This window comes from Agelaius tricolor, unplaced genomic scaffold (assembly GCF_023055355.1).
Source record: "Agelaius tricolor isolate 1412-34295 unplaced genomic scaffold, bAgeTri1.0.p SCAF_3, whole genome shotgun sequence".
Classification (NCBI taxonomy): domain Eukaryota; kingdom Metazoa; phylum Chordata; class Aves; order Passeriformes; family Icteridae; genus Agelaius; species Agelaius tricolor.
The window spans coordinates 57,418,396-57,440,490 of NW_027269263.1; the positions used below are offsets into that span (position 1 = coordinate 57,418,396).

General features: G+C 35.0%; 2 protein-coding genes across 2 annotated transcripts in view; one reads left to right on the forward strand and one right to left on the reverse strand.

Annotated features, from left to right (window-relative positions):
• The window catches only part of FBXL13 (F-box and leucine rich repeat protein 13), a gene marked incomplete at its 5' end in the record, with an annotated part of 59,036 nt that overhangs the window by 7,158 nt on the left and 29,783 nt on the right, over positions 1-22,095 (forward strand). The window contains 1 exon segment of the mRNA XM_071422050.1: positions 18,055-18,168. Within this exon segment, the coding sequence (XP_071278151.1) occupies positions 18,055-18,168 (114 nt within the window).
• On the reverse strand, positions 394-18,732 carry LRRC17 (leucine rich repeat containing 17). Its single transcript, XM_071423975.1, has 5 exons — positions 18,102-18,732; positions 13,981-14,107; positions 10,026-10,900; positions 6,367-6,522; positions 394-5,094 (listed from the first exon to the last, which is right to left on the reverse strand). Exons 3-5 carry the CDS (start codon positions 10,780-10,782, stop codon positions 4,691-4,693), a joined length of 1,317 nt encoding a protein of 438 aa, XP_071280076.1. The 5' UTR covers positions 10,783-10,900; positions 13,981-14,107; positions 18,102-18,732; the 3' UTR covers positions 394-4,690.

Below are 22,095 nucleotides of genomic sequence, written 5' to 3' on the forward strand. Positions count from 1 at the left end.
TGAGAAGAAAAACTAGGCAACATCCCAAACATTTTTGATTCCTGGCACAGTATTTCTTAAGCAGGAGAATGTTACTGATTCTTTTCTAGCCTACACTTTAACTGAATTCAAATGCACAAAAAGAAAAGGAAAATGTTTTTATTTTCAAAATAAAAAAGGGGTTTTTATGTTTTGAGACTAGAATGCATTTATTATTTAAATTATTGAAATTGTTGATGCAGCCTATAGCAATTTGAGTGATTTCTTTTGCTTTAGAAAATGACTGTAGTTATGGGTGAGAACAATTTTGTCTCTAGATTGGTGATGAAAAATTAAAACTGGCTAAGAATAAAAAGTATTTTGGTCATGGTTTTTGCTTTTGTATTACAGGATAAAATGATACCAGCATGCAAATTGTTTAGTGGCAGAATTTAATCCAGTATCATGAATTTTAGGAGCTAATAAAGAAAGCAAGGCAAAATAAACCATACACAGCCACATCACCTCCTTTATAGGTGTTGTACTTAAAAACATTAAATACTTCTATGATTGTTTTCCCTATGTATTTGGGTAGAAAACTAAAATCATTGTAAGTTTCTTGCATCTAGAGCTAAAAAATAAGTAAAGAACAGTTGTGATAGAATTACATTTTGTATACAAACAGCCTTCACTGGCCCATTATTTAACTGATTCATATCTAGTGTTGATTATGTCTGTTGGAGTGTCAGTATGTTGATTGCCATCCATTTTCATTTATCTTACTAAATTCAATTCTTGTCTCTACAAAGCTTGCATTTTCCATTTTTGTAGATAATTAATGTTTTCTGTAGCCTCAAAATCAAACATTTTGTCTATTTACATCTACTGAGTGCTATTTTAAACTATGTGATGAATCATATATGACAGTCTACAGGGGCTTTTAGAAAACATTGATTTTAAAGCTGTTTCTTCTATCTTTGAAGATACACAATAGTTTTCTTTTAAGCATGAAATGCATTTTAATCAGTATGCTATTGATATTTAGATTAACTACATATGTTTTTATGTTGAAACTCACTGGCTAGCTATATTTATTATATTGCCTACTTGTACCATTTTTTTAAGTTCTTGTGGATGGTTTAATGTTGATGCAAAACTATCTATTTTCTTTTAGAGATTGAAAATCATATTGAGATTCTTTTCCTTTGACATTTTTTCACCTAACCAACTGAGTTGAGCTGTCTCTTCAGTTACAGGCTACCTTGCCATTCGAAATTATCCGAGCTACAGCTCTGACCTCATCTTTCAAATAAATCCAAGATTACACAGATTTTGGCAACATGCCTTTATTGTTAATGTTAAAAAAGGAATTATTTCAACTGTGGGTTAGGTCTGTTTGTCTGACTAAACATATTTGTGGGGTTTTCTGGATAAATTAATTATCTGCAATTTAAAAAAAAAAATTGGCTTTGTGTTCTCTTTACTTTGGCCTGTGATGCTTTCATAAAATAGAAATCTTTGTCTAATATCTGCATGTGAATGTCAATATGATTCCAGCTCAGACTGTCTTTGGCAAATCAGTGTGTTACTGTGCCAGAGAATGAGTGTATGAGATGCATGGGTTATGGCTCAGCTGTTTGTGGTATTCCTCCACCTACTCAGAGATCGTGGAGAATCATTTGTCTTCCATGTGTGACTGGGAGCTGCCTTTAAATGCTGCCATTAGTATTCATAGTGCAGGAGCTAAAATTTCCTCAGAAGCTTTTGAAGTGTTTTATTTCCAGTATTGACAGACATATCTATTTTTCCTGTGTTCTGTCATGGAAAACATGGCACAAAATGATCTTTTCTGTGTTTTATGTGGCTGTGTAGAGAAAGGGGCACTGCTTCTGTAGAGCACTGTAGTTCATCCTTTAAGGCAGCACTCCTAGGACATGCACTGCATGTCAGGAAGACAAGTCAATTGCCTTCATGCAATTTTATCATGCAATTATTTCCTGGCTTTGGACAGAGAAAGAAGGGAAATCGAGAGAAGTTATTGGAAGAAGAGACCTAAAGAGCTTATAAAAGAAGGGGCAGGCCCATGATTTTCTTGTAGACTTGGAAGCTCTTCTGGGAGCTTTTTGATTAAACAGTAGAGAAACACAGAGATGTCAACATTAAATTGTGTTTTGTGGCTGTGGTGTTTGATGGAGGTTGTACTTTACAGTACATTTTTGAGGAGCTCAGAGAAATAGCAATTAACCCTGTAATGCTGAAGTTTTTATCAATTGTTAGTAATTTCCCCCATATGTATGTTTTTCACATATATTATTGTCTTTTTTCTTGTGCTGCCTCCTTCTGCACTACCTTCATAACTCCTGTATGCTTTTTCTGTTCATACAGTCTTTTCTCAAAGAATATGAGAATATGGTCTCATTGCAGGAGATCATGCTAACCCATAATATCCTTGCCCCAACCTCCTATTTCTATTGTTGTGTTCTTACATTATTTGTAGTTGCAACTACTGCAATTATTGTTGTCTATTCTGCCACATCCTCAGTGGGGGTGTCTCTTTGGGAATCCCCAGGGCCTTCAAACAAGAGCAGTTAGGCCACTGCATGTGGTCCTCAGTCTTACCCCACTGCTCTTTCAACTGGTACTTTTTGCTGACCTGAGAGATCAGAGACCACTCACACAGATTTTTTGTCTTATATTTTTCTTTTTTCTAAAACTTCTCCAAGACTGTCTTTTCTACCCAGACTTAGCCTGCCTTAAGCTAGCTTTTTTTCCCAGCACTGACTCTTTGCAGAAATTAACATAACGTGGTCTATAAATGCATATTTTCCGACTCAGATTTTCACCATTGGCTGTGCTGCCAATAACAGATGTTCTGCTGTGGTTTTATTGCCTGTCCTTTTCAATCAGACCCAGTGGTTCTATACTGAGATAATTCTCCAAAATTTGAGAGGAGGAGGACAACATTACTAAATACTTGCTACTATTTGTGGCAGACTTTCTTTTTTTACTTTCAGCACTTTTAAGTTTCCAGAATATGCCCTATTTAGTGAATGTTACTGGCAAAATGGGGTATTCCTCTCTGTTCTGTCTTATCAGGATTAACCTTTAACAGTGAAGATAATGCTTAAGATATTTCCAGGAACAGGGATGAGTCAGATACTCTTGTATTTTTGCTATAAAGTTTTTGAAGGATATTGTGGAAGAAATGGCTAAATTACCCAGGTTGTCAGCAAAGCACCATTAAATTATTCATATCTGAATAATGGAGAACATAAAGGAATGCAAATAATAATGGGATGTGTTTGCTTTGAGATTCTTTGGCATTCCTACCACCCTTAACATCTTCTGATTTTTTCCTTTATGTTGTTCTTTTATTTCATGTTAGCACTAAAGCACTGAGTGCTATGTCTTGTAGAACAAAATGAGCCACCTTTGGGACTCGTGGTCAAAGCACCAGAGGAATGCAAAAATACCATAATTGTCTCCAGATCTTTAAAGGAGCAAAGTTTCTCCATGGAGTCTTCCAGAACTTCTTCCCTGATAGTCAAGAGAAATTTAAAGTTTTGGCCCTGAATTTCTACTCTGCACGTACACATTTCTTAGTGATCTAAGTATATTATGCAGCAAGGAATTTTATCTTTAGATATAAATTTTATCTTTATATCTCATCTATTTAGCTGAGGCATTTTTTCTGCCCTGTTGCTATAGTGTTAGAATGATCACAGGTTTTAATCAGTGAGTATTCACATAGATAGCTGTTTGACAAGGATGTTCTGTAACATGCATTTTACAAATGAGCTGAGAGAAGAGTGAACTTAGAGAATGTCCCACACTCTGAGCTATCAAAAGCATACTTACCTTCAGTTTGGGTGGGCACTGATGTGCTGGATGCAGACCACAGCATCCTTCATGTAATCTTCATCAGGTAGAAGTGATGGCACATAATCTGTGTCAAACTGATACAACAACCTACAATTCTTCCTAGAGAGATTTCAGCTCTGCTTGCCTCAAAAACCAAACAAAGCAATTATGAGCATGTGGAGCTGGATCTTGGGAACCAACCATGTCTTGGCTACTTATCATTTCAAGGCACCTCAGGTATGGAAGAGGCAGAGGCTCAGTTATTCTTTCAGGACTGAGGAGGAACACTGGTAAATCAGCAAGTGAAACCCACCTTCTGTGTTTGAGTCCTAATTAGTATAACAACTGCCTTTCCTCTTTTTCTGGAATTGTATTTAAGGTTAGTCTTAAGTTTGGTTTTTTGGTCTACAATAAAACAACAGGAAGTCGATATAAAAATCTTAGAAACATTTTCTGGGAATATTTTAGGAAACTGATAGATACAAAGAACTGTCAATACATTCAAGAAAAAATGGGTCTTGGTCACAATCCTGCAGCTATTTCTGTGTGAACACATAAACTGTGTTCGTACATAAGGCAGCTTCTTCCCACCATATTATGTACATTTGTGTCTATTGATTTTTACTGTATAGTTTCAAATATTTGCCAAAGTATTTCACAAGAGTGTCCAGAACAAATTGTCAAAAACAATTACTAGATGAAGGATGCTGTCGAACTAATGTCATTCTGTAGTTATTATTGGCAATATACAAACATCTTTGTAGGCAGATAATCCTACAAACCAACAGAATAATTAGAACAAATGTAAACAGCATGTATTTCTTTCTCAAAGTATCAGATATTTAAACCTACTAAGGAAAGGGTTCCCTTATTAGCCTATCACAGTGACAATTACTCCATGCTTCTTTACTGTCTGAACTGTTTGCTCCTTGTGTCGTTCCCATTCCTCATCATCTTTGTCCAGATCAAAAGTTTCTGGATAAACAGGAAGCTTGTCTTTTGGGCATTCCTCATAATAACTTCGGACATATTTTCCAACAGACCATCCTTTGTATTCCTCAGGCATTTTGCATTCTAGGCCATTGTAGTGAACGTTGTAGTGATGCTTCAGCCAGTAGAAAAGATAATGTATGTTGTAATCACATCTCCAAGGATTGTCTCTCAGCCACAGTATTTTCAGAAAGTAAAGATCTTCCAGCACTCCATATTCAAAATTCTGCAAGCTGTTGTTTGATAGATCCAGCTCCTCTAAGTTATTGAGGCCTGAAAAAGCAGCTAATCAATAGAAAAATAGTTATTGGTACCTTATAAAGTTAACTTAGAAAAAAACATTCATATCTGTGACAGGAAAAACATTCATATCTAGAAGAAGAAAAACATTTTTATAATTTTACAGCTACTGGGTTTTTTTGTTTTATTTTGGCTAGAGGCTATAAAAGGATTTGTCAAACATTGAATTTTAAAATATGGCACATGCCTTCAGAAGTGAGAAATATTAGAGGAGTTGCTCTGCTGATAAAGCTATAAAACACTTCATGAATGTGCCTGAGTGTAGCATAGAGACAGTGGAGGTGGATGAATGCCTGATTTGCTCATTGAATCCTGTTGTTATTGTCATGATACAGAAGTAGGAATATGGAAACTTATTATCGGACACTGTGCAGGGCCAGAGGTTTTTTTGTGTATACAGGTATTTGTGTGCATGAATAGAACCTTCAAATTAACATTTTAAGAATTGGAATGGAGTAAACATGGAGCTTCATAATAATGCTTGTGAGTTACATTTCAGAGAGCAGTTCATACTTTTTGCAATGACACTGTTTCATTTAATAGCAGAAGTCTTAATTTAAATAAATCAACTGTGTAATGTTAAACCTCACAAGTACTATTTTACTGATAGTAACACTTTCTGATGCAGTTTAATTGCCAAGATAGTACTAGATAAGCCCTTTTTTGCATGATGAATTTTCTCTCTCTTTCTCTCACCCTGTTTATATCTGCTTTTGTAATTAAATCCAAATGAACATAGGCTATAAGCAAATTGCCATTAAGGACACTTGAGTCCTAATAAATTTAAATAGCAATAGTTATAGTCCTATAACTTAAAAGCAATTCTATGTAGTGATTTTTAACCAAAAAGTATTTAAATCCTTTAGCTTTGTCTGTTATTTTATCATAGAATATAATTGAAAAGTAGCCTCCTTATATGTAATGTTTTCTTAAATGTGGCAAAGATATTTTAAAAATCATTGAACTACTTAGCATTTTGGAAAACTGTTAACCTTCAGGTTCCAGAATTATCTTTTGCACTTGGTTAGTTTAGTATTCAGAAAGGGCAACTGAAATGTGTCTTTCTCTATTGATTTTCCTGATGAATATATTTCAGTGCAAACCTTTACTCTATAAATTGAAATGTAAAAAAAGGTAAAATTTGCACCAACTTCTAGATTTTTAAATCCTTCCCCCTCCCACTCAGTTTATATCTGATAGAGACAATATTTAATAAAAGAGAAATAATTTTAAATGAGTATTTAAAATTATTCTTACCAGGATCAATGTATGCTATTCCATTACTGTTTAGATTTAATATCTTCAGTTCACTGACATCTTCAAACTCCTTGGCTCGTAGCTGTCTAATTTTGTTGTTGGACAAATCAAGTTTAGCTATATCTGGAGGCATGTTGCCTGGAACTTTCTTTAAATCTTAAAAAATGAAAAAGACACAACTTGTATCAGCTTTGGATTATTCTTACTACTTAGGTATTACAGTTGCATGCCAGACACAGTATTGTCAGTCTAACATTTTTCTTGTTTTCTTTCCCTTTTATCCCCTCTACTAGTGCCGCCATGTTTTTTCAACTTCTGAATCTCATTCTTTCTTTACTTGTACCTTTACATTTCATGTGAAAATTGTTCTCTTCATTAGTGGATATAGTAAAACCTCTGTGATTTATATTTTTATTTTAGTAGAACTAGACCATTCACATAGGAATAGGGTAAGTAGGAGCCTATTTTATACTAATATATTACTATATATTTATATTTTATACTAATATAAAAATATATGTGTGAAGGGCTTGATTGCTTAAAAAAGAGAAACCAGAGTAACTATATAACAAACCACCCAGGCAGCAGAGTGGCATTTTGTCTGCTTCTCTCTCCTACTTCTATCACTGGCAGTTCCAAAGTAGCTGAGGACCTCTCAGCCATTGGTGTCCGTATCCTTACAGTGTTCCTTCCAAAAGAACTCCAGAAAGAGCAGCTCCTACTCCAGTAGTAAGGGCCCATGCTTGAGAAGTGCAGACTGTGGTTTGAACCCTCTCAGGGTAATGTTAACAAACCTAATCTCCAGGATTATTATATTTGCTCAATGAGTGTTCTAATCCTACACTGTCATAACAGGAAAATGAGCAGTGTCTCTTGTTTGACCATCTTTGAATGAAAGCAAGGAGTTTCTGGATCTGTGCTGGACTCTGTGTGGTACTTCTGAACTTCTGAAGATATCTAATGACTCAGGTATTTTTGAGATGAGACTACAGCAACATACCAGAGTCTTCCTGCCTTATATCTGATTATAAGCAGAGCTGTGGTATTATAAATACATAAATATTATAACCACTCCAGCCTGCTGTGGTTGGATTGCTTCCTGCTTCTGCAGATGTCACAGTTTCAGGGCCTATTTATCACCAAATGAATGCAAATAATGCTTGAATTTAGAGACTTGGAGAGTTTGGAAGGACTAGAAAGCAGACTCTTTTTTCAACTGTCCTTGAAAATACAAGTTCTTTGTAGAAATGCAAACAAACTGCTTTTGCTTCCTTACTTTTTTGCCTTTTTTAGGGTTGTTTTTTTTTTGTTGTTTTTTTTTTTTGTAAAACAGAGTCAAGGGCATAGAGTATTTCATTCTGGAGTCCCACAGGGTCTGGCATATCACTGGTCTGACGAGATATAAGCAAATTATTTTTTAAAAAAGGGAACATACACATGGATAAATATATTTTTAAGATGTTTCTTTCATGAGGTTTCTGGCATTAATTGAAAGTTCCTGACCTGTTGTCCTACCTCTTTAGACATACTTAGTAGTGGTAGAGCAAGTGCTTGTCATTCCATTCCTTCCATTGTAAAGGAATAATGGATTGCAGCTTTTCATGTCATCTTACTGGTTTGTTAACTGATGCACTTTTTTTTTCTATTCTGAATTCTTGTCCACACAGATTTAGAGATGTTTTTGTGTTTTCCCTGGATTTTGTGTGCATTACACTCCTATTTCTGATGAAAATTCCAGTGAAATTGTGCATCTGCTGTACAATATTTATATATGAAGACAGTAAGTACAATGCTTTCATCAAAGATTGCCATATGTTCAGAAATACCAAATATCCATGGATATCTGCATCCAGCTGTCAAACATATGCACAGTAGATCTAGTACTTCCAAAAAGTATTGAAACATACTCAGTGTGTCCATGCTAGGCATGCAGGAAGTTCTGGATTGACATACTTTGTTCTTGACCTGGAGGAGGCAGTCCCTGTACCCCCTAGTATTCTCATGTAGAGGTTGAAATAACTTTATTCCTCCATTATTAATATTAAAGACAATAAATCATGCTTTCAAATACCATAAACCTCTTTGAAACTCCCATGAAGATCAAATCACATTGAATGTTTCCATGAACTTAGAGAAAAAAGTAAATTTTTTTTCCCAAGAAGTTTTTAGGTATATTTGTGTATTCAGGTCATCTCTTTGATACCACTAAGAGGGGAGAGTGTAAAGTCAGTCTTTGCTTATAATAGAATTATAATTTATACTTGGGCTTTTTTCAATAACAGTTCATTGAATAGTAAGAGTGATATAAGATTCTATGAAGGACAATTAAGATCATAATCTATAATCTAATTATTAAGATGTTATCTACAAGGAAACATAAGATAGGTGAACAGTAAAAATAATAAAAACAGCATAAATCATTAATTAAAAGATGTAGTAGCTTCATGGTAAAAGAAAGAGAAAATTGAGCCAGACAGACAAGAAAAGAATTTACAGGGTGAAAAAAAATAAAGAACACAGACCATTTTTATGACATACATAGTAGATAAACCATGTAATCAATTACTGAAATCATTAATCCTTGATATTTAGATATTATCTACTTATACTGAATTCTGAGCTTTTCTCTGGCATAAAGGTGCAACTGAAATTTTTATATAAAATCAAGTTGGTCTTAAAGCAGATAAAAGTTCAGCTGAATAAAACATGCAGGCTAAGCTCTGCTAAAATTGGGGAAAAGGTCTCACAATGTTGGCTGCTTCAAGCCATGCTTCTTCTTTCAGAATTGTTATGTTAAAGAATTATTCTCCTCTGAATTGTTTTTTTTTTGTTTGCTTTGTTTTGTCGTGGGATAAAATATGGGAAATATAAAGGACAAATAAGTGTGCATTTTCATGTTGATATATACCCCATCTGGTTTACCCTCAGGGCTTAACTGTGGCTCTTAGGGGCCTGAGAAAGATTTAGAGATGGAATGGATCCAAGTGTCTGCAAAACATTTCTTGAAGTCCCTTCAACTTTGAATTGTTTGCTGGGTGCTGGGAGGAAGGACACAGAGGAGTTATTTCTTTATGAACAAAAACATAAAATTTCTTCCCTTAGTAGAAGAAATCTTGTGCAGCAAATGTGAGGATGCAAAGCCTTTCCTTTGCAATCAGGTTCCTCTGGGCATTGAAAACACAGCTGGCTGCTCCAGTCCTGCTTCACAGCTCACCTCTGTTAAAGTTATTGCTATCTTTGTGTTTGTACAATGGAAGGAAGAAAAGACACTGTGTGCTTGTCTGTATCAGTTCAACAGTTTCAGCAGAGCTGTAATCTGACTGATTAGTGTGTTTATAGTTGTACAACCAGACTAGTAACTTAAGTAATATGCTTAGTTTTAATCCTGTTGATTTCTGTTAAATGCATTACAGCACTAAGGAATATCTGTGGAATTTGGGCTGCAGAGCAGAAGGAAAATGCAGGAAGAATTCCTGCTTATTGCTGATACTTATAAGAGAAAAAAAATTAACAATATCAGTTTAAGCAAAGCGAGTGCTATACTAAGTTCATTTGAAGTAAATAATGTGTGAATAAATGTAGAAAGGACTAAATAAACAGAATAAATATATATCATATATATATAAATCATTCATTCAGTTATAATGACAGATACAAACCTTTTCTTCTGCAGTTCAGAGTTGTCACAGGAAACACATACATGTGGCACAAAGAGGAATCAAATTCTGGTTTGGCAGGTTCAGGTTTCTCCCGTTTTATGTTTTTGGGATCCTGCCTGTCCTCTTCACTACACAGCTGATCAGCTTTTACCTGCTTTAACTTCTGATTTTTCAGTTCTACTGGGTGCACACATTTGGCATAATTTCCCAAATTCCTGTTTGTTGGAACCTGTAGCATTGTAACAAGAGTTTCTAGTTCACAGCTGCAATGCCAGGGATTGTCATAGAGACGAAGGTAGTTTAGACTGGGTGTATAAATAAAAATCTCCTCAGATAAAATCTTAATTTGGTTATGCTGAAGCAAGAGCGTGGTAAGTTTATCCAAACCATAAAAAGCCTCGCTCTCAATTTTTGATATGTCATTCTGTTGTAAATCCAGACTTTTCAGTGCTTTATACTTAGAAAACATATTATTCTTTAATTTACGAATTCTGTTTCTTGCTAGCAGCATGTGTTTTATATCCTCTGGCCAATCAGGTGCCACAAAAACCAATTTTCTTTCCTGACAGTCTAAGTATTTCTCATGAAGATAAGTGTAAATATCACATGTTAGGTCTCGGGCATTGCGTTTAACAGTGCTAGATGCTCTCCTTAAGATGTTTTCCCTTTCATTGTTTCTCAAACTCCTATTCCTTGTCCTCCTACAGTCAGATGCACTACAAAGAAGAATTAATAATATAATAGTGACTACTTGCATCCTGACATTCAGCTGGTCCCAGTTCTTTTCTGTGACAGCTGGAACACTTGAAATTTTTGGATAGTCCGAATCAGTGTTGTACAGATCTGAGGAGGCACAGCTGGGCTTTGTGAGTTCCCTGTGTTGGAAGAAAAATAAAACATTAGGACAGATGAAATGGGCATTTTCATGGAGGATTGTATATAATATGCAGTCAAGTACTCGATCATCACACTGCTTGGAACTTCACAAATACTTTGAAGATTTAATGTCCTATCTCTTTTTGTTTGTTTGTTAGTTTTTACTGACTCTGGTCTACTGTTTTTCATTATGTTTAAACATGGGAAACTATATGGACCAATTTCTCACTGATTTTTGTTAAGAGATTCTCATGTGTTCAGGAAACACCATCAGGGTGGACCTTTTTGTATTCAAGTTAATCTTGGAAGATGAGCTCAAACAAGGAGTTTGAAGCTGGTCCTTTCCAACTTCCTGAGTGCTGAACAACTGGAACACATACAGAGTCAAACCAGGGAAAGCCATCAGACTGCCAGTTTTAGTTTGTGCACAAGGGTGGGCTTGTTTTCAAGTCATTTTCTCAGGATTGTTTACCCCAATTTTTGGGGTTTTGTGCTTTCATCTCAGTAATCTGCTGCGACCATGGTTCAGGATATTGGCCCAGATAGATTGAACGTGTATGAGAAATTCTTACATTTATGTCATACTCTGAGAATTTGAACTGTTCACCTTTAATATGACAGTTTTTGGCTTGGTTTGGTTTGGGTTTTTTTGGTTGCTTGTTTTCTTTGGTTTTTTGTTTTGTTTTTAATTTTGTTTTGGGTTTGGAGTTTGTTGTTTATTTTTGGGTGTTTTAGGTGAATTAAAAAATTTGCAAGACTTAAATATCTGTGAATGCCAGGGATTAAATATAAGAAATACAAACTCTTTCTACAAATTCCAATTTATTCCAAGAAGAAAGATTTTTTCAATTGCTGTGGCTATTAGGTTTACAAATCTTCCTGATAAAAAGTAGAGACTTGTGTTCTTAAGTACTTTAAAAATGGAGTTTAGTAGGATTCAGAAATAATCCATGAATCACTGGTTTTCTACACTACCAGGGCAAAATGATATATTCAATCTCAATTAATTTTGATAAACAGGCTTCAAAACTTTACCAGTCTGGGAGGAGGGGTTTGTTGTTATTATAAGCTTGGAGTTGTCAACACTACATTTTAATCATGTATTGTTTATAACTTCCTTTATTCCTTCAGTAGCCACTTGGGCTCTACAAATGTCTCACTAAATTCTTGATATTTTTAAGAGGTTTAATTTTAAATGTGTCTAAGAATGCAATCACCATTGTGTGTTTGTCCATTTTTTTTCTCAGTTTAACATTTTAAATTTTAGCTTGCTTCCATTAATTTTTTTAATGTTTTTTTCATTTCTCTTCCTTGATAGAAATCAATGTTTGACTTTGTTTTAATTAATAATTTCTTAGAAAAGGTAATGTTATAGGCAAATTTTTCTTATAATAAATTAATCTAAGAATAACATTAATATTTTGTTCAGAAATTATGTTTCTTAATATATTCATGAATTTATAGGCTATTTCTAGTGTTAAGTATATAAAAATAATTTGTATCATTTTTAGCCATTTTTTAGTGAAGTGTATATCCAGTGTTCTAGCCCAGAAACACCAATATTTTCACACAAGCTTTTGAAAATTACCGTAGGTAAAATACAGCTTAAGGCCTTCAAACACAAATGGTTTAGGATAGTCAAGTTAGTGATGCAGGGGCTGCTTTTCTCCCCTTATCAATAGATCTAGTAATCTATCACATTAGTGCAGAATGCTTTGCCCTTGATAGACTCATGCTGGCTGTTTGCTGTCACTTTTCCATCCTTTGTGTGCTTGGACAGGGCTTCACGGAGGATTTGCTCCATAACCTTCCAGGGACTCAAGTGGGGCTGACTGGCCTGTAGTTTCTTGGAGCTTCTTCCATTTCCTGAAAATGGAAGTGACATTTCCTATCTTCCAGTCATCAGGAATCTCCTCTGACTGTCATGACCTTTCAAAAGTGAGTGAGGCCTCTCAATGACAAGAGACAGCTTTCTTCCTCTTGGATGCACCCTGTCTCATCCCATTTCCTCAGGTGCTCCCTGACATTAACTTCCTCTATGATGGGTATTGCTTCACTCTCACAGACTCTGCTCACAGGCTCCAGCCAGGCACCTGGGAAGCCTTCAGACAGGCCTTAGCTGTAAAAACCAAGGCTAAAAAGTAATGGAGTAGCTTGTCCTTGAAGATTAACCAGTTCTCCTGAGCCCCTTTGCCCTCTGGGGCTGTCTAGTGTGAGATCCTGTTAAACAGAACGCTAAACTAGCCAAAATCTACTAACAAGTTCAGGGTTTTTTCTTCTACAGTTTGTCCAATTTTCTTCTGTCTGGATTTTGAACTTCTCATTTTCTCATTTCCATGGCTGCAATAACCAAAACTATTTAAGTTCATTCAGGCTGACATTCACTCAAGCTCACATTCCTTCACCTGTTGAAGAACACATTTCCTAGACCACTTGTCAGCCAGCTGGATCAAGAAATTGTCTTCAACATACTCTAGAAGTCTTCTGGATTGTTCATGCCCAGCCATAGTTTTTGGCAGCATATAGGAGTGGCTGAAGTCTCTCATGAGTGACTAGGGTGGGCAAGAGTAAAGCTTCCTTCAGCTGCCCAGAGATTTCATCCACCATCTCACCTTGATCAAACAGATCAAGCAGTCTGCAGCAGATCCCTACCACAATGTAATGCTCATAGGTTTGGCTTCTAATCATTACAAATAAGCTCTTAGTTGACTTGTCACCCATTTCAATGCAAAGCCCAGGCATGATTTTGCATAGAGTGCAGCCCATCCTCAGCTTTCTGGGCTGTCATTCCTAAATATTCTGGAACCTTTCATTGCACGCCTTCAGTTGGATGTGCTATCTCTGTGCATCTCTGGAGTCCCACTGAAATCATAGCTCTGTACCTATGCATGGACTTCAGTCCCTGCTGGTTGATTCCCAAGCTACAAGTGTTTGTGTTGAAACACTTAAAATAGACCCCTTTGTGCTGCTTTTGCATGCAAGGTCTCAGAGATTTTCCTCATCACTATTCCCCCCAGTTTTCTCACCACTCCCTGTGCCTTCACTCCTTACAGGTTGTGGTTATCTTCCATCTACATACCTGTTTTTACTGATGTATCTCCTCTCTCATATCCTTTGTTGCATGAATAGATTTCAAAAGCACAAACTTTCTTTAGGATTGGCTGGTATTGAATTTCCAGTTATCTGGTGGTGCTTTTGCCTGATAACTGAAATAGGGAAAAGATGGTCACAACATGGAAAAAGGCACAGGCTGAACTATTGCATTTTCATGTACAAGTACTGACTTTTTGCCTTTGCATTATATTGACATTTATTGTGAAACATTTATCATACTAGGACATTTGTTCCCATTATATAAGAATGGAACAATATGAGTAGTACTGGTTCTGCAGGTCAATAAAATATGGAAGCCTTATAATTACTCAAGTTTAATGTTCCAGAAGGTAGAACTAAACAGGAAGAATTTTGTAAATTATATTCTATTAAATTCTATTACTGGTTAGAGAAATATACAAGAGTTCATGGAGAAAATTCACCAATGGTTATAGATACCAGGATTGGCTAACAATAATCTTGGTTTAGCAAAATGTGTTAACATATGCTAACCTTCAATTAAATGATAAGTCCCTTGTGCTCTGTAGGACTGTATATTGTAGGTATCCTTTAAAATTATAAAATGACCATACTTCAAGGTAATAGCATCACATCTGTCAGTATTCTACTTTGAGGCTTCCAAAGAAAATGGCTGAGATGAACAGAAATTATTGTGGTGATTTAAAGATACTTACTCAGATTTTTTCCCTTAGAGACATACATATACATACAAATATCATTTTAATATACTTCTGGGTATTTTTATTATTCAGCCAGTTTAAGTCTGGCTGAATCTGTTGTATAGAGGTAGTACTATTTAAATAAAATCTGTTGTATAGAGATAGTACTAAAGGAACTCTGCATCTATTAACAAGGTAAATTACAAAGAAATATGAAACTGTTTGCTTTAATTTTGCAGGAAATTTAGAGGCATGTGTAATAGAAATACTCTTATTTGAGTTATTTGAAATAAATGCCCCATAAATTTTATTTATATAACAGTCCTTTTAACTTTTTAGTATATCTAAAAATATATGCTAGATTCTCTTATGTATTGCACAGTTTCACAAAACTTTTAAAAGAAAATGCTATCCAAAAATTTCATGTTCATGTCCAGTTCCTCATAATGATGCAAGAAGTTTGGAAGTTAGATAGGTTAATAAAAATTTTTTTTGGAAAGAGAGGATTGTGGGTAGGTGCATTGTGCGAGCCAAGGCCTTGTGTGACAACTGCAAAAGAAAGAGTTATTCCAAACTGATATTTGGAAGCTCAGTAAGCTGAAGGCAGAGAATTTAACAGTCTTTAAAAAGTCTGCCATTCCTGTTTCAGAGGTATCCCTAGAGACTCAAGGTCTGCCTGGCAGGTAGAATTGCTGGATTAAAAGCTGCCATGGAAGAAATGAGGTGAGCTGTTCACAAGAGCAGCCATCACAAAGATGTATATGGATTTGAAAAATAGCTTTATATTCTCTTTCCTGGGAGGAAAACAAATGTATGTCTTTCAACAACATCCCCATGAAGTTCAGAAACATGTTTTTGTTTGGCATTTGCATAATACATTTAGACTTTTGTTTTTCTTTGTCTGAATTGCCATATACTCACATAGCTAGCATTTGTTTTGGCAAAGTTTTGCATTAGTGTCTCCAACTCTACCACTCATCTCATCAGTATTACTTTTATTATAATCTGTGTTTTTTCCATGTTGGCTGATACTTTGTGTTTTTAGATTTCCATATATTTATGCTGGAGTTTGGAACATAATTTTTTTGAACTGTAAATAGCAAAGAAAAATTCTCCACTGACAAAAGACCTTTTGCAGTTATCTTGTACCTTGTTAATATGAAATTTTCCAGTCACACATTATGTTTCTGATTTAAAACCATGAGATTACACTCTTTGTATTGATAATTTTGAGACAAAAAGCAAAGCTCATTGTTTCTGAGATTATGGGGATGTACAAAAAGCTGCTGTCCTGTGAAGAATTTGATAGCAGACAGATTTTATGAACATTTCACATGGCAATCCTAAAAGCACTAGCTCAGCACAGGTTCTGTGTACTGTGGTAACTAACACAAAGTGCTTAGAGGTGGCAGTATTGCATTTCATAATGCTGCATGTGAATTTTGCTGTGGTGTATCAGACATCCTTTATTGGAATAAGGACCTGGCGAAGTGTAGGGGTCATTTTTTTATTCTCTCATACTATTCCATACAAACATTTTAGCCTCCATATTGCACAACAGAGATAGTTAAAATTTCCCTCTGAAAACTTCTGTCACATATGGTAGACATGAACAGTGTCCATCAGGAATAAAAGTCAGAAGGTGAGTTTGTCAGATTGCTTTAAAACAATGATCCTGAGACTGCAAATGTCAAAATTAATTGAAAAACTGGTATGACAGAATTCCTGCAGAATTTAGCTGTAACACAAACCAAGGATTTTTGGTAGTCTGTGTGCTCCTGGAGTTTAGGGAAGATGTCACTTTAAAAATGGAAAAAGAAGGCATGTGTTAAAATTCTCAGATTGATGATATTGATGATATGACCAGTAAAGGAAATCAGTATCTCTTCAAAGTTTTGTGAGGTTTTGAGTCTTCAAAATACAGCAAGAAATGCTTACCTGGATCTTAAACTGTGCAGCCTTGCAGCAACATATGCATTAAAAAGACTCAGAGCTACCAGAGTGTTTACCCCAGTCTCTCAATTTATTATCTATTTTATCAGATATATTTGGAAGTGTACTTCTCCAAGTTTTATTTTTCCCCACTCATTTCTGTGGGCTATCACACTGAAATGCAAAACAGCTCCGCCTTCTACAAAGAAGGATACTTTACCTCTTATACTTAATATGAATTAAACATTTCCATTTCAAAAAAAGGCACCACAAATAACACATGCCTTTAGATTCTTATATCTGTTCTAATGCACATTGTTGGGGTTTTTTTCATGAAATGTGAACTTACAGTTACTTTCTTAATATTTTTGTTGGTTTTTTTTTCAAGGGCATTCTTTTTACACTTCCTCTTTGCATTTGTGTTCAGCATGTATTGAAAGCATAAAGTCAATTCCAAAAGTAAAGTAAATTCCTACTCTATATTGAAAGCATAAAGTCAATTCCAAAAGTCAGTATGCCACTCCTTAGGCAGTCAGCTCCTCAGTGGGAGTTCCCATCTTCTTCAAAATGCCTAATTTTGCTGACTTGCACAACTACATGACTACGACTAAATGTCTACCAGAGCAGAAGGTCCTAATTCTAGGTTTTGATTTTCTGTATGCTTTCATTTGTGGTGCTTGTGGTAATTGTTATTTTTTCCAGTTGGGAATGTCATTCACTCAAATGAATAGTTTTCAGTAGGATATAAACCTGCAGCTGGAAATTTAAGTAATTTCAGAGTATAGATTCTTGATTTTACAGAGTGCTGTTGATTAATATTTTCCACTTAGACAATTTGCTTTCTCTTAACTAATGTTCAGTATAAAGAAATGTTTTCCAAAAGAACTGATCAAAACCTAAAATTACATTACTCACTTTTGTAACTGTAACTCTTTCAATTTTCCAGATTCTTTTAATAGTACTCTTCTAAATAATTATACTACTTGAGAAGTTTAAACTACACATTTCTGCTTTTAGTATCTTTTGATAGAGATCTGGTTTTCATTTCCAGCAGGCACTGCTTGTAAAATCAATTGCAAAAGCAGTCCAACAAACTTACACTGAAAAGTCATACTTGCAAAATATGCACAAAGTTCCAACTGATTTTGCAGTTGCTTAAGATAATTTTACAATGTTACTGGACTCATATGGTGAAATATCTTGCATGGTAGTGCTATTCCCCACTAATTTGCAATACAAGAGCAGAGAAAAATGCAGCAGAAGAAATGGGCTTTCAAACTTCAGCAAGTAGACAATTCTATTTCATATTGAACAACTTTTCTTTACAGTAAGTTTCAGAAAACTTTAACTATGACATTTTATGTTCTTTTGATTCTGTGTCATGCATTTGTAACAAATTACTCTCTTGTTTTTTGTGGGTTTTTTTGCAAAGCTTCCCCAGTTTACAGTAAATGAGTTTGGCTCACTGCAGAAAATTCACAAAGGTTTACCATACCTGCACTCTTGCAAAGGCTGTCACAAGATCATCTGTTTGGAAATTCCAGGTTGCATTCAGGTTTGTAGTTCACGTCTTTCTTTCATAATGTGAAGCAGAGGATCCTTTATATGACTGGCAGCATCCAGCATTCATGGTATACTGAGGTTGAGCAAGCACTGCAGCAGCCTTCCAGGGTTTTGAATTACATGACTACAGCTGTTTAAGTTTTACTAAGGAATAATAGCACTATAGGTTTGGATCACTTCCAGCAAACTGTCAGATCTATAAACAGCTAGCACTTACTGCATAATGAGAACAAGGCTTGCTTTTTGTAGCCATAAATAGACTAATTTTGTGTCATGATTAGTTGGGAGTTTATATCTGCAGCTTTAAAAATGCAGTTTTTACTAAGATATTTAAAAAAAAAAAAGCCACCCTGTGCTGGAAAAAAATACAAATTTAAAGTTGATTTCCTGAGAAGGAAGTTAATTAAAAAGTGAACTTTTGTTGCAGTTTTACATTGGTTTAATATATAAATTGAAGTCATATTTATAACTGCAATCTAAAAATAGTTTTGTTTTGGATAACATTAGTATCCTACTAAACTTGTAAAGAAAACAAAGGTTTTAGAATGCAGTACTATTTTAGAAACTTTCAAATATATACTGTATCTTGAAATATATTCCAAAAGCAATATGAAATGCCAAATTGTAAGACAATGAAGTTCTCCTAATATTTAAGTAAAGACTCACACATGAATTTCATTATAAATTGAGAAGATTCTCCATATAACAAAATACAAAAATGCGAAATGGTAGAGATGGAGTCTGAGGAATATGAAGGTTTAACTTTCCATCTAACAAAACCTTTCCAGAACAAAGGATGAGGCAGATGGGGCAACAGTCTTGTTCTGATTACTCTTTACCAAGTGTCTGTTTCTTGTTCATGAGAATCATGCTGAGATTGTTGTGCAGTGACAGGGTGAAATTTGAAATGAGGGCTGAGGTTAGAGGAAAGTTAAGAACTACCTACCTCTGAGTAACTTTTTCAAAATGCCAGTGATTTGCTCTGTTTTCTGAAAGCATCATTCCTGCTTGCTTAGAAGTGTCATCCCTGCTGTAGGGATCAGCCTCTAGAAAGCATGATCTAATAGTGCTCAGGGAGAAGTGATCAGCATCAAACAGGGAAAACCACAATCCTCCCTACCAGAGGACAGTGGGTTTGCTTGCCAGTGTGTTTGAGAGCCCTGAAAGGAATTCCACAGCTTCCTCCATTTTTGGATTCTGGAACAGTGCTTAATGGTTATGACCAAGTACTTAAGTGAACAGTTAAAACCAAAAAAAACATCACATTGCATCACAGTTGGATAAAGGATTTTAAAAATATTTTTTCCACCTCACTGAATGAATGAAACCAAAGGGAAATTTTGTAAGGCTAACATTTCAGAATTAGTTGGAAAACTGTAGAGGAGTTATACTATTAACATTGAAATTATGCTTAAAATATTCTATAGAATGTGTATTTTTAATTTTTTTAATTTTTTCTTGTTTTTTTTTCTTTCATTTTAACATAACAGTTCTTTTTATATTAATTGTTTTATTTCCACTACTTCTGTAGGATTTGAATGGTTAATTAGAAAGCCCATCTGTAAAATGTGTGATTATGTTAAGGATTGTGTAAGTAGCAACTTAAAGACCAAGGCATTTAATTAGCTCACTAAAAGAGGGGCAGAAAAGTTAGAATTAAGCAGACATTTTCTAGTCCATTGCTACAAAACAAGGCAATCTTTTCTTTGACTATTATGTCCATACATGGCAATAATACTGGATAAATTGTAGGCATGGGGGGTTTTACATAAAGTCATGGTAATTAAAGTTTTATCCATATGGCACAGGCAGTAAATATTTTTGTTAATGAGCTTCAACATATTTTCATAAAAATATAGAGATTCTCTTGTGTCTTGTTCAAAAATCACCCTGTAATACCATTGACATTCTCAGAGCCCCACCTAGAAAGCATAAGATCTGTTTGTTCTCCTCCTGAAGCTGAACAGTGTTGGTGGAAAATTTTCTGCTATTAGACACAAAACTGGAAAGACCTGAGGGTATAAAGAAATTGCATGTCATGCCCAAAATGTGTTACAGCAGTCTGTCACTTGCTGTAGGCTACCACAGCTGGATAAGAGAACACAAGCCACTAGGAAAAATTCATTTGTCCCTTTCGTTTCTTGACATCTGCTTTGCAGAGGTGTTGGAGAAGCCTACATGTAGACTTCACCAGTTTTCAACATCTGTGTTCCTCCTGCTCCAGCTTCACTGGGAGAATTTTCATTTTGCCAAATTCTGGCTTCTTCAGACCTATCAGGCAACAAAAAAGGGGCCATCACTTGGGGAGCACGTCTGAGCTATGTTCTTTATTTATTGAAGAAGAGAATGATTATTTACATTTCCTGAATACAAACTTGTGTAACTGATGAATACTATAAGTTACAAATGCTCTGTTATTTATTTTAGGAAAATGCTAATTCAGGAATATGTTAATATAAGCACTTTTTTTTGGACAGTGGAAAATGAAAAGAAAAATAACATGTGGAGTCGAGCCATCGATGTAATGTGCCAAACATCTGAAAGGATGTCACAATTCATTTTATGATTCTTGACAAACACAGGATACAAAAAAGATAGTCCCATGTGCTCCAGAGAGTACTTCCTCAATTCTAAATGTTGATTTTCAAATTTCTACCCTCAGTGTATTGCCAATACTGGAATCACGAGAGTGTTTCTTCAAAATCCCTTCTGTGCTGCAGACAGTGTTCTGCCTTGCAGGCTGGATTCCACAAATCCAATCAGTTCTGGGAGAAAGAATTGTAAAGGAGTGTATGTGTAGCAAAAGAGCCAAACCTGAATAAAAAACCTGTGTATCCCTATTCTTCAGAATGAGAAACTATACAAAGGTTAAATTAAATGAACTTTGATATTCTTATAAGCATTTCATCATTTCACTGCAATTATTTTCTAAATCCATGGGGACAGATCTTTAGCTGTGGTTTGCTCCATGTTTCTTTTTTGTTGTACTTTCATTTCAGATCATAGTATACTATTATGCAATCAAGAAAAAAACCCAAGACAGTAATTTACATATTAGAGTGAAAACTCCTACAGACAAGGAATTGTATTTTACTTATTTACCTAATTTTATTTACTTTTATATTTTATTTTTGCATTCACTTCTGATCTGTATATGCAAGAACAATAAGACAATAATAGAATGATTTTACTGAGTCATGCAGAAAAAGTCTGTTTTGCAGAATTTTGTGGGACCTAAGATTCAATAACCTCAATATTCTTCCTCACAGTTGATTTGATAGATGAGGTTTAAGTGGGATTTTACTCATCTGGGGTGAGGAATACAGTATTAAACTCCATATGTATCCTAACATTAATTCTCAGGCCAAGCTGTTCACTCTTGAGGCAATCTATTAAACACAGAAATTCCAAGTGAGCTGAGAAAGCAATTATTTTACTAAAATGTGCAAGAAATCTCACATTTCTGTACCTTATCTTCGAGAGTGCCTGAAATTTCATAGAGAATCCACAGGGGACAAAGAAAAGAAATTTAAGGTTTTATTGTTCTAGAAATAAAGAAAAGAGACATACAACGATTGCAGTAAGATTTAAATGTTAATTAATTTTATTTAATCTTATCTCAATGCATATTTCACACTGGAACTTTCTCAACCTGATGCCTGAGATCCATTATCCATTTTCAAGTAAAAACCCAGTTCAAGTGAAAAAGAAATTAGAAACAATCTGTGCAGTGGTATTATTATTAACTGCTTCCCTATCATTTGGTTTGGCTTGCATGGAGGAAAGCACTCGATTTCTGCTATTTCTGGTATCAAATGTCTATGTTAAGCAAGCAGTGGTTTTCCAGATAGAGATTAAAAGTCCTTTAGACTGCATTTAACATTATGCAATCCTTACTGAATTCCAGAAAAAGGCATGCTATTTCT